Source organism: Mustela nigripes, chromosome 14 (genome assembly GCF_022355385.1).
Source record: "Mustela nigripes isolate SB6536 chromosome 14, MUSNIG.SB6536, whole genome shotgun sequence".
NCBI classification, from domain to species: domain Eukaryota; kingdom Metazoa; phylum Chordata; class Mammalia; order Carnivora; family Mustelidae; genus Mustela; species Mustela nigripes.
Genome location: NC_081570.1, coordinates 17,192,427 through 17,204,651, shown reverse-complemented (window position 1 = coordinate 17,204,651; position 12,225 = coordinate 17,192,427). Strand labels below are relative to the sequence as shown.

Sequence of the window (12,225 nt, the reverse complement as noted above, 5' to 3'; positions counted from 1 at the left end):
CCATGAGTCCCTTCCTACAGCTGTGATCTCCCCTTGCTTGTGATCTCTCTCTGTGCCAAATAAATAAATAAAATCTTTTTTTAAAAAGAATGAAAGAGGGGCGCCTGGGTGGCTCAGTGGCTTAAGCCTCTGCCTTCGGCTCAGGTCATGATCCCAGGGCTCTCTGCTCAGCGGGGAGCCTGCTTCCTCCTCTCTCTCTGCCTGCCTCTCTGCCTACTGCCTACTTGTGATCTCTCTCTCTGTCAAATAAATAAATAAAATAAAAAAAAAAAAAAGAGTGAGAGAAAGGAAGAAGAAAGGAAGAAAGAAAAAAAGAAAGAAAGATGAAAAAAGAAAGACCCAAAAAGGAGAAAGGAGCTATCCAAAGACGCTCAGTAGCAGAACAGGAACTGGACCCCAGGACGGCACCCACCCACCCCATCCCCCACTCCCAGTCAGAGAGAAAGATGCTGGCTCTTGGCCTCTAATCTCAGCTTTTCACTGTAGGTGTAGTGACCACAGTCAGAGAGTCACGTTCTTTTCACCTCACAGGTTGTCCCTGGCTTTAAACGCTAGGAACGCGGGGGCAGTTGTTACCATGGCATTCATTTTCACTTCGTACTTTCAGTTCAGGTGGAAAAACCCCCCAGGGGCAACTCCCTGCACCTTCCCACCACCACCCCCTCACCTGAAGGTTCTCTTCCCACCCACTCAGCCCAAGCAGGCTGCAGGCTGCGGCTTAGCTGCCGAGCACCAACATGCTATCTGACCAAAGCTTGTCAGGTAGCTCTGAGGCTTTGGCTTGTTCTAAGGCGGGGTGGCACTTGGTTGGTGGATCGGTTCTCTTTCAATTGTCCTTTTGTACAGAGTCAGTCACGAAATGGTTTTGTCTGCCTCCGTCCTTCTTACTATTTGGAACTCCCCGGACATGGGGTAAAAAACATGAACGCTTTCCCCTGACAAATGCACAGGTGTAAAGTCTTACACATGCTTGGAAAGGATGGAGACCCCATCACAGTGGACCCAGTGAAAAAGCCTCGGTAGAAGCCATCCGCCAACAGCTTTTTCCAAAGAGACTGGGACAGGTATTGTCCTTGTCATTTCATATGAGAGAAAAGGGGCTCAGAAAGTTGAAGGGACTTGCCCAGAGTCACATGACCAGCCATGGCAGCGGGTGGAACTAGTGGCCCTGCAGAGTCTCCCTCCGTGCTGGGCACTCAGATGCCCGTCCTTGCCCTGGGGAGGAGGCCCGTCTAGGAGTCAGACACTCTGATTCCAGAAGGTTTTCCTATCTGCCCACAGGGGAACCAGGCAGGGAGCTGGGTTTCCTGTTGCTCTCCGCATCCTGCTGCAGTCGGATGTTGTCTTGTTAGCCCCCCCCCCCCCATCCAAAGGCTTGCGTTTCCTGCCCTTATCTAATTTGGACGATACCACAGGTCAGTGGCCAGACCAGACCTGGGTGAAGCTCAGCATGCCGGCAGCCACCACACCGGCCTCGCTCTTCTAGGCTGGACTCTGCGTGGGGTAAGCCATTCTCTGATGAGAGGGGGACTGTTTCCTAAGGGAAATACGGGGACGGGGGAGTTTGGCTGGGGCAGTACGGTGCAGGAAGGAAGCTTCCCAAAGTGGCAGGGTGGGGACATGGGAACTGAGAAAGCCTTGCACTGTCACTCATTCGTGACCAGTGCCGAGAACGAAGCTGGCACCGTTTCCTGTCTCAGCTCTGGTGTGGTTCTGGCAACACTGAGCACCTGCTCTCTGTCCCAGGCAAATGCCCCTTCACAGCTTCTGTGCACAGGGTCATCTCTGCGCCTCCAGACCAAGGGTCTCGTCTTGTGATTTGGGATATGAAATCTAGTTCCAGCTCCGCTGCCCTTTGGTTGGGTGAGCTCAGGACATTACATCCCTACCCCTGGACTGTTTTCTCAATGCTGAAATGATGGAGCTGAATTAGATGAGAGGTTTTTGATCTCCTCTTCAGACTGCCTTGAAGAGAGGGCAAAGGTGATATGGACACAGATTTTACCTGACTTAGGAACAGGGGTTCCATCAATTGTAAAAATTGTTCTGCTCTCTTAAAATTTTTAAAAACAGGGGCACCTGGGTGGCTCAGTCAGTTAAGTATTTGCCTTCAGTTCGGGTCATGATCCCAGGGACCTGGGATCAAGCCCAACATTGGGCTCCCTGCTCAGGGGGAAGCCTGCTTCTCCTTCTCCCTCTACTGTTCCCCCTGCTTGTATGCTCACTCTCTCGATCTCTCGGCCAAATAAATCAATACAATCTTTTTTTTAAGATTTTATTTATTTATTTGAAAGACAGAGATCACAAGTAGGCGGCGGGGTTGGGGGGTGGGAAGCAGGCTCCCCGCAGAGCAGAGGTCTGGAGGGCTCCATCTCCAGACCCTGGGATCATGACCTGAGCTGAAGGCAGAGGCTTTAACCCACTGAGCCACCCAGGTGCCCCTTTTTTTTTAAATTTTAAAATACGGGATTATAATAAGGGCTGCCATTTATTGAGCTCTTCAGATGTGTCAGGCATGTTATTCTTAACAACCACACACAGTAGATGAATTATCCTCATTTGAAGATGCTCGGAATAATAATAATAAGCACAGGTATCGTATTAACTTACTTAAACCCTCACAAAACCCATCTTACAGATGAGAAATGGGAAACCCGAGGCATTTGGTATCTTGAACAATGCAGCCAGGCTGGAATTTCAAGGTACAGGATGTGCTGCTCTCCTTACACTCCTACTTGGGGCCCACTCCATTTGAGGCAGCCCCTTTCCATCCAAATGGGTTCATTCCATAGGGAGTTTTTGAGCACCCACTGTGTGTAGGCATGTACAATGCACTGAAGACCCAGAAATAATGGAGACCCAGTCTCTGACCTTGACAAGCTGTGGGGCCTCTGCCAAGTGGTTTAATGTCTCTGTGAAATAACAATACCCATAATTTTTATTTTATTTTATTTATTTGGAGAGAGAGAACATGACTCAGGGCGGGGAGAGGCAGAGAGAGAAGGAGCAAGAGAATCTCAAGCAGACTGTGCTGAGTAAGAAGCCCGACCTGGAGCTAGATCCTAGGACCCTAAGATCATGACCTGAGCTGAAGTCAAGAATCTGCTGCTTAACCGACTAAACCACGCAGGCACCCTTTATTTTTGAGCTCCATGTCCCCTGTGGGGCTCGAACTTCCAACCCTGAGATCGAGCCACAGGCTATACTGACTGAACCAGCCAGGCACTCCAATACCCATACGTTTTATATTATAAAGTTATACGGATTATATTAGATTGTGGCTGTGGAAATTATTCTGTAGAATTTAAATTCCATACAAACGTTGGTTAGTTCCGTTATTAATCTGGTTGGAGAAAAGCCTAGTGCGGAACTGGTTACAAACTAAAGCAGAGTAGGGCTGCGAGCTTCCTGTGTGACAGGGCATCAGGGAAATCTTTACGGGTTGAAAGATGAGTTCTGAAGTAGGGTAAAGAAAGAGAAAGGAACCTTAGTGGGAAGGTGTGGGCAAAGGTGCAAGAAAGTAGAACAATCTGGGAAATGGCAGAGGATCTTGGGGAGTAGGGGAGCCAGGAGGGGCTTCCGGCAATGGCTGCTGAGCAGGGTGCCCTGCCCTGGCTCTCCAGGAGCAGTACACCACCTTGGCTTGGGCTAGCGCTATTCCCCTAAAGACATGAAGGAAATACCTGTCGTTTACAATTTCCTAGTTGCCACATTATTAAATAAATAAATAAGGAACAAGAGAAGGAAATGTATACTCTTACAGTCCTGTGTCATCGGTCACACGTGTCAGGGTCCCTCAGGAGCACATTCCCAGGAGCTGATGCATCCAAGCGCCCGGTCACATGGACCAGACCAGATTTCGCAGAGTTGCTCTCCAAAGTGGTTGTGCCAACTTGCCCCCCTCCCCTGGAGGCGCTGGAAGTCCTCGTTGGTCCGCGCCTTCTTCAACACTCTGTCATAGAAAGGTTGAATTTTTTACCAGTCTGGTATGAGGGGAACTTGCATTTCTGTGGTTGCTACTGAGGGTAGATATCTTTTCAAAGGATCATCGACCATTTCTTGTTCATGTCTTTATTCTTCTGTCTGGGTTCTCTTTTTTTCTTCAGAAATCTAATGTGAGGTTTGCCTGTTTTATTATCTTTTCAAAAAACTGGCTTCAGTCTTTCCAGTTTTTTCTAGTCTCCTTTGCTTTCCTATGTCATTAATTTCTGGTCTTATGATTTCTGTCTTCTGCCTTCTTTGTATTTACAGTTGTTCTTTTTCTAATTTTGTGATGTTTAGGACATTTGTCTTTTTTCTTCTCTAATATGAGCACAAAGGGCTATACATTTCCTTTTTGGTGCTGCGCAGATAGAGCCCACAGGTTTTAATGTTACAATTCTAAGTATTTCCTAATTCCCTTTCAGATTCTTTGACTCAAGAATTACTCAGGAGTCTATTTTTAATGCTTCGTACTTATGAAGTTTGTTAGTTATATGTTTAAGTTCTTGATTTTTAAAAAAAAAGATTTTGTTTTTTGACAGAGAGAGAGAGAGAGATCACAAGTAGGCAGAGAGGCAGGCAGAGGGAGAGGGAGAAGCAGACTCCCTGCTGAGCAGCGAGCCTAATGCAGGGCTCCATCCCAGGACCCTGAGACCATGACTTGAGCCGAAGGCAGAGTTTAACCCACTGAGCCACCCAGGTGCCCCTAAGTTCTTGATTTTTTAACAAATTGCACTGTGGTTAGAGTACATGATTTATATGTTACAGATTATTTTAAATTTGTTGAAATCTACTTTTCACCCAAGACTCAGTCAGTTTTGATAAATGTCCACCTTTACTTGAAATCAATGTGTATTCTCCAGTTATTGGGTGTTGAGTTCCATATAGGACTATTTAATCCAGGTTGTTAATTGCATATTCAAATCTTATACATTCTATTAATTAGTATGTTGTCTGCTTAATTGATCAGCTTCTGAGAAAAGAATGCTAGAATCAGTTGCTATTCAATCTCATTTCATCTCAAGCCTACAAGTATTTATTGAGTACCTATTATGTATTAGATACTACTCAAAGACCTTGTATCAGTGGACAAAATAGTTCCTTGACCTCACAGAATTTAAATTCTAGTGGAACAAACAGACAATGAACAATAAAACAAAATAAATAGGTAAGTGATGTAGGGTATATGTTAGAAGATGGTAAGTGGGGGCGCCTGGGTGGCTCAGTGGGTTAAAGCCTCTGCCTTCAGCTCAGGTCATGATCCCAGGGTCCTGGGATTGAGCCCCGCATTGGGTTCTCTGCTCCTCGGGGAGCCTGCTTCCTCCTCTCTCTCTGCCTGCCTCTCTGTCTACTTGTAATCTCTATCGAATGAATAAATAAAATCTTTAAGAAAATTAAAATTTAAATTAAAAAAAAAAAAAGATGGTAAGTGATATGGGGGGGTGGGGACAGAGCAGAGTTAGGGAGACCAGAAGAGCAGAAGGATGAGGTGAGTTACTGTATTAGAGTGGTAGGAAAGCTGTCATTGAAAAGGTAAAACTTGAGCCAAGACTTGAAAAAAGTGAGAGCCTGAGTCAAGCATATATCTAGAGAAAGAGGGCTCAGGCAGAGGGAACAGCCAGTGCAAAGGCCCTGTGACAGGGGGTTGGACCCATCAGGCAGCCAGTGTGCCTAAAGCTGGTTGACCAAGCAAAGCATGACATGAGGGAGATCAGAGAGGTAATGGGGCCAGAACACTTAAAGCCTTCTAGGCCACTGTAAGCACCTTGTTTGGCTTTTGCACTGAATGGAATGGTCCCTGTGCAAGGTTTCGAACAGAGAAGTTGCATGATCTGAAGTATTTTAAAGGGATCGCTCCTGCTGCTGTGTCGAAATTAGATTAAAGATGGGTCTGGTTAAAAGCATGGAGCCCAGTTAGTAAACTATCAAAGTCAACCAGCAGGTAAGAGATGATGCTTGATTTTTTTTTTTTTTCTTTTTGGTGGAAAATGGTGGTTTATTAAAGCACAGGGACAGGACCCATTGGCAGAAAGAGCTGCTGTACCGGGGTTGTGAGGAGTGGCTGGCTGATTTTATACTCAGGAATTCAATGCTTGATTTTTAAAAGCCTAAATAGTCTAAATAAAGCTTCAACTCCATCTTTTTCTTGGCTTATATTACTGTGATTCACAATTTTACTTCCATTTTGTTTTTATGACCTCCAAATCAATCATTAGCATTATTATTATTGCTTTTCTTAAAATTTTATTTATTTATTTGACAGAGATCACAAGTAGGCAGGGCGGGGGCGGGGGGAAGCAGGCTCCTTGCTGAGCAGAGTTGGTCCCATGCAGGGTTCCATCCCAGGACCCTGAAATCATGACCTGAGCTGAAGGCAGAGGCTTTAACCCACTGAGCCACCCAGGTGCCCCTATTCTTACTGCTTTATACAGACATTTGTTTTCATTTGCTCATACATTTAGAAACATATCTGTTCACAATTCCTTCTTGCGTCTCTGTTCTTCCCTCTGTGAAGAATTTCCTTCTGCTGATGGCATACCTTTTAGATGTTTCTTCAGGAAGCGTCTGTTCATGGACAACTTGACTTTATTTCTTTAGTTTGAGTTAGAGTTTAGCGCCCCCCCTCCTTTCTTCTGGCTTTTGTTGTTATTGGAAAATCTGCATTTAAGTTTCATTATAATTCACTTGCTACTATTGTGTCCTTTCTGATTGCTTTTAATTTTTTCTCTTTGTCTTTCGTGTTCTGAAGTTTTATGATGATATATGTGAATATGGAATTAATTTGTTTTTAAAATCCTGCTTGTAGGGGCGCCTAGGTGGCTCAGTTAGTTAGCATCTGCCTTTTACTCAGGTCATGATCTGAGTAAAATCTTGATCCCATCTTGTCATGGGATCAAACCGTGGGACAAGCTCCCTGCTTAGCAGAGAGCCTGCTTCTTCCTCTCTCTCTCTCTGCCCTTCTCCCCAGCTTATGTTCTCTCTCTCTCTCAAGTAAATAAAAACTTTTTAAGAAAATAAATAATAGGAGCACCTGGGTGGCTCAGCCAGTTAAGGGGCTGCCTTCAGCTCAGGTCGTGGTCCCTGGTCCTGGGATGGAGCCCAACATCAGGCTCCCTGCTGCATACGCAGCCTGCTTCTCCCTCTCCCTGCTTGTACTCTCTCATGCTTTCTCTCTCGCTGTCTCTCAAATAAATAAATGAAAGTCATAAATATATAAACATATAAGTAAATAAATTAATAAATTCTGCTTGTAGTGCACTGTGATTTCTGCATCTGAGGAGGATAAGGAGAATTCTGGACAATTCTCCACTCTCCACAGCCCCTTCTATGACCTCTGCAATGCCCACCCCCACTTCTATTCTTCCCTTCTGAAACTCCAGTTAGATATATTCTAGGACTTTTCATTCAGTCCTTAGCCTCTCTTTCATCTGCCCCATCTCTTTGTCTCTTTGTGCTGCATTTTCAGAAATGTCCAGATCTACCTTCGGGATCAATGCTTTCCAACTAATCTGTTCTGTTCTTTCACCTACCTTTAAGGGTTCTTATTTCAAAGACTTTGTTTTTCACTTCCAGAATTCCAGATATTCTACCTGATTCTTTTTCAATCTGCCTAGGCAGTCTTCCATTATGTACTCATGGTTTTGATTCCTTACGGTTTAATTATATTAATCGTATTCCCAAGAATGACTGAAGTCCTTGAAAGTCTCATTCTACTGACATTCCTGAGAACTCTTATTCACATGTCCTTACATATTTTGTTATTTTACATTGGGAGTTCAAATCCCATGGGTCCCTTCATGTGGGAAACTCATGTACCCTGGCTAGAAGGTATATTCCTCTGGAGAAATTTCAAGTTTGCTTTCTAATAGTATCTAATGATGTCCCATGTAATATTTGGGTGCTCTGGTTTGGTGTTTCTCAATATTTAAAACATACTTATAAAAAAAAGATTAATTATCTGACATTCAGGTTTATCTGGATTCTTATATTTTATCTGGCAACGCTGCTGATGTGATGACAAAGTTTTGTCTTTGTTGTTAAAACCTCAGCATCGTACTTACCAAAACAGACAAACAAACAAACAAACAAACAAATAAACAAAAACAGAACAGAAAACCAATGGAAAAATCCCCTCCATCTTAGTATTCTGGATTCCTTTTTTTCTTGGTTTTGATCTCTTAGTTATTGGCCCTTGAAGATTTCTCTTTTAAAGGGAAGTCTCAGGATTGGTCTTTTTGGAAACAAAAGACTAAAAACCTCACAGGCCACTTCTGCATCTTGAATTCCCACATTCCTTTCCTAAGGCAACCGGTACAGATCTAGTGACCCAGTAGAATGGAAAGAGGGCAAAATATAAAGGAACAAAATGTAAATTGCTATTTCAAGATGTGATTCCTCAACACAGGTAAAGGGTTGGTCTAGAGCTATATTGACTGTGTGAAGTCATTATTGCCTGATTGAAAAAGACTCCTTTCTTCTTCTCATTGTACTACAGCAAAGGCTTCTTGACAAGCCCAGCAGGAGCCAAGGGACCCACCTCATGGAGAGACGCTGGGTGATGGAGGCAGCCAATGGCTGTAAGGATGGCTTGGATTTAGACCCCATGAAAGAGTACATGGTCCTGAACAGTTCCCAAAGGATAGCTGTTGCCGTGCTGTGCACCTCTCTTGCCCTGCTAAGTGCCCTGGAGAACCTGGCTGTGCTCTGCCTGATCCTGTCCTCCCACCGGCTCCGCAGGAAGCCCTCATACCTGTTCATCAGCAGCTTGGCGGTGGCTGACTTCCTTGCCAGTGTGATCTTTGCTTGCAACTTTGTGGAGTTCCATGTCTTCCATGACATGGATTCCAAGGCTGTCTTCCTACTGAAGATTGGCAGCGTGACTATGAACTTCACAGCCTCTGTGGGCAGTCTACTACTGACTGCCATTGACCGCTACCTCTGTCTGTGCCATCCACCTACATACAAAATCCTACTCACCCGTGGGAGGGCACTGGCAACCTTGGGCATCATGTGGGTCCTCTCAGCATTGGTCTCCTACCTGCCCCTTATGGGATGGACTTGCTGCCCCAGTCCCTGCTCTGAGCTATTCCCCCTGATCCCCAATGACTATCTGCTGGGCTGGCTCCTGTTCATTGCTTTCCTCTTCTCTGGCATCATCTACACATATGGGCATGTCCTCTGGAAAGCCCATCAGCATGTAGCCAGCTTGGCTGAACACCAGGACAGGCAGATGCCAGGAATGGTGCGAATGAGGCTTGATGTGAGGTTGGCCAAGACCCTGGGGGTGGTGCTGGCCGTGCTTTTCATATGCTGGCTCCCAGTACTGGCCCTCATGGTCTACAGTCTGACCACCACCCTAAGCGACCAGGTCAAGAAGGTCTTTGCCTTCTTCTCCTTGCTCTGCCTTGTCAACTCCATGATCAACCCCATCATCTATGCCCTGCGGAGTGGGGAGATCCGCTCTTCTGCCCACCACTGGCTGGCCCACTGGAGGAAACATCTGAGGAGACTCGGACTTGAAGGAAACAAAGAAGTCCCAAGGTCCTCAGTCACTGAGACAGAGGCTGATGTGAAAATCACCCCGTGGTCTGATTCTAGAGGACTAAACTGCTCTGAATGCTGATGAGTTTTCACAGTTTTAAACAAGCTGAATCAGAGTCATTTCACTCCCTGGAGGAGCAGCCTTGACTCTATTGTCTTACTTGATCCAGGCCCCAGAGGCTTGCACACTTACCCCTTTTCGCTGATGACTGATGGCATTGACCCTGGCAGGTAACCTGGCCATACCTGTTTGCATGCAGACTGTTGAATACCTAAGCCCTGTGAGGAGTGGCAAAGTGGGCAAAAGGCTTGAGGAGGCTCAGTGCACGTTCAGGTTAGGAGAACCTCCCCTAACAAGAGGGCGTAGAGCTTGCATCCTCCAGAGAGCGCGGGAGCCAGATGGAGCCTTCAGGCTCAGCAATGAGGGACTCAGAGGACATCGGAGAAGATGAATGGATTATTTTCCCAGGATCTCAAGATGTCAAATGGGATGGCTGGCCAACCCTGTTCTTGCTTGATTGTTGGGACTTCCTTGGTTCTAAGGCTATAAAAGACCCCACTCTCTGGTCACCCTTTCCTACTGAGGACCAAAAAATTTGATACAATGAGGACCAAGGGTGTTGATCCTACCTCTTTCATAGGTAATTGACAAGCCTCTAGTTCAAGGAATCTTGTTATTAGGGCAATGACCCCACTTGACTCCCTGATAATCTCCACTCACAGCCACTGTGACCTCCTAGGTCCCTGGGAAATACAAGGGAGGCTGGGACTGGCTGACACAGAATTTTCAGAGAATTTTGTGGCCCCTCTGAAGTCCTTCCACTGGAAGCAGGCAATGGCTCAGTCTAACTCCAAGAAAAAGGAAGGCATTCACTAAGATTTTATAAAACCCCAAATCGTTCCCAGTTGCCCCTCAGTTCAGTTCCATTGTCTGTTTGCAAGACAAGGTGCCCACTGTCCATTCACTCATGCACCCATCTCACAAATACATGCCAGCCTTTGTGCTAAGTCCTGGTTGTGCACCATAAATTAGATAGGTTCTCCCCCTGTCTAATGGGGTTTACATTCTACATTTTGGTGGGAAGACAGCCACTAAAGAAGATAATTACTGGTGGTACAATGAAGGAAATCATCAAGGTCATGTGATAGGGATTAATTGAGGCAACTTTAGGTACGGTAGACCTACTATGTGCTCTGGTCATAAATGCCAGCTGGTCTTTATTGAATCTTTACTATGTGCCACACACTGGGATAAGTGCTTTCAAATGAAGTATTTTACTTAGTCTTCAGAATAACCTGAACAAGAGGGTCTTGGTACCTTCATATTTTTTTGATAAGGAAACATTTAAGAGGCAAAAATCACTTGCCTGGGGCGCCTGGGTGGCTCAGTGGATTAGGCCGCTGCCTTCGGCTCAGGTCATGATCTCAGTGTCCTGGGATCGAGCCCCACATCGGGCTCTCTGCTCAGCGGGGAGCCTGCTTCCCCTTCTCTCTCTGCCTAGTTCTCTGCCTACTTGTGATCTCTCTCTGTCAAATAAATAAATAAAATCTTTAAAAAAAAAAAATCACTCGCCTGAGATCACACTGCTGATACATACCCAAAGCTGGAGTTTCCAAAGCCTGCCGCCCTTTACCACTAACCTCTTGGCCTAGTTTAGTCAATTTCTGCTTGATTAGGAATAATACTCGATTTCCATAACATCAGATTGCTGCAATCTTAATGTTATTTCTCAATATACTTCATTTTATGTCCTGTATCAATTTCTTGGGGGTTCCTGGCTGCCTCAGTTGGTGGAATGTGTTATTTTTTATCTCATGGTTGTGAGTTCGAGCCCCACGTTGGGTGGAGGGAGTACTTAAAAATAAAAATCTTAAAAAAAATTTTTTTCCACCAAGTGGCTTTAAACAACAGAAACTTACTCTTTCATGGAAGCTTCTGGAAGCTAGAAGTCCAAAATCAAGGCATCACCAAGGCTATGTTCCCTGCAAAGGTTTAAGGGAGTATCTTTCCTTGCTTCTTCCAACCTTTGGCAGCTCCTGAAGTTCTTTGGCTTGTAGCAACATAACTTCAATCTCTGCCTTCATATGACCCTCCTCTCTTCACCTTATCTCTTGATGTCTTCTTTCAAGGATGTCAATCTTTGGATTAAGACACATTCTAATCCTGTATGACCTCATCCTAATTGAACAAATTACATCTACAAGGACTATTTCCAAATAAGGAAACATTCACTGGTTCCGAGTGTACCTGAAATCTGGGGGGACATTATTCAACTCAATACAGTCCCCCAAGAACAAAGTAAACCCCTCGATTACAGTCCATATCATGGACTGTATTAAGTGGCAGTCACTGGCTAGTCTTCCCCCATGAGATGACCTCCATGTTCGAGTCTTGGTCCCCAGTTCTATGGACAATCCAGCATAGAGCCCTTTTTTCCCCTAAATTTTTATTTAAATTCTAGTTAATTCTAGTGTTCAACGTGACGAGTGCCCTCCTTAATACTTATCTATCACCCATTTAGCCCTTCACCCAACCCCTTCCCTCCGTCAACCCTGTTTGTTCTCTTGTTAAGAATCTTTTATGGTTTGCTTCCATCCCACTTTTTTTCCTCTTCCCATATGTTCTTCTTGTTTGTTCCCTAATCATAATATATATGTATATACATATATATGCACACATATATAATATAAATATAAATAAAT

At 45.0% G+C, this 12,225-nt stretch overlaps 1 protein-coding gene across 2 annotated transcripts in view; it reads left to right on the top strand.

The window, feature by feature from the left end:
• CNR2 (cannabinoid receptor 2) overlaps window positions 1-12,181 on the top strand; it is a 25,129-nt gene extending 12,948 nt beyond the window's left edge. Inside the window, exons 2-3 of one of the 2 annotated variants that reach the window (XM_059376631.1) lie at window positions 1,416-1,503; window positions 8,477-12,181. In XM_059376631.1, coding sequence (XP_059232614.1) covers window positions 8,522-9,604 — 1,083 coding nt within the window. In that variant the 5' untranslated portion in view covers window positions 1,416-1,503; window positions 8,477-8,521 and the 3' untranslated portion in view covers window positions 9,605-12,181. The remainder of the gene's footprint in view (window positions 1-1,415; window positions 1,504-8,476) is intronic. The other variant, XM_059376632.1, reaches the window with a different exon arrangement.
• Window positions 12,182-12,225: the final 44 nt, after the last annotated feature.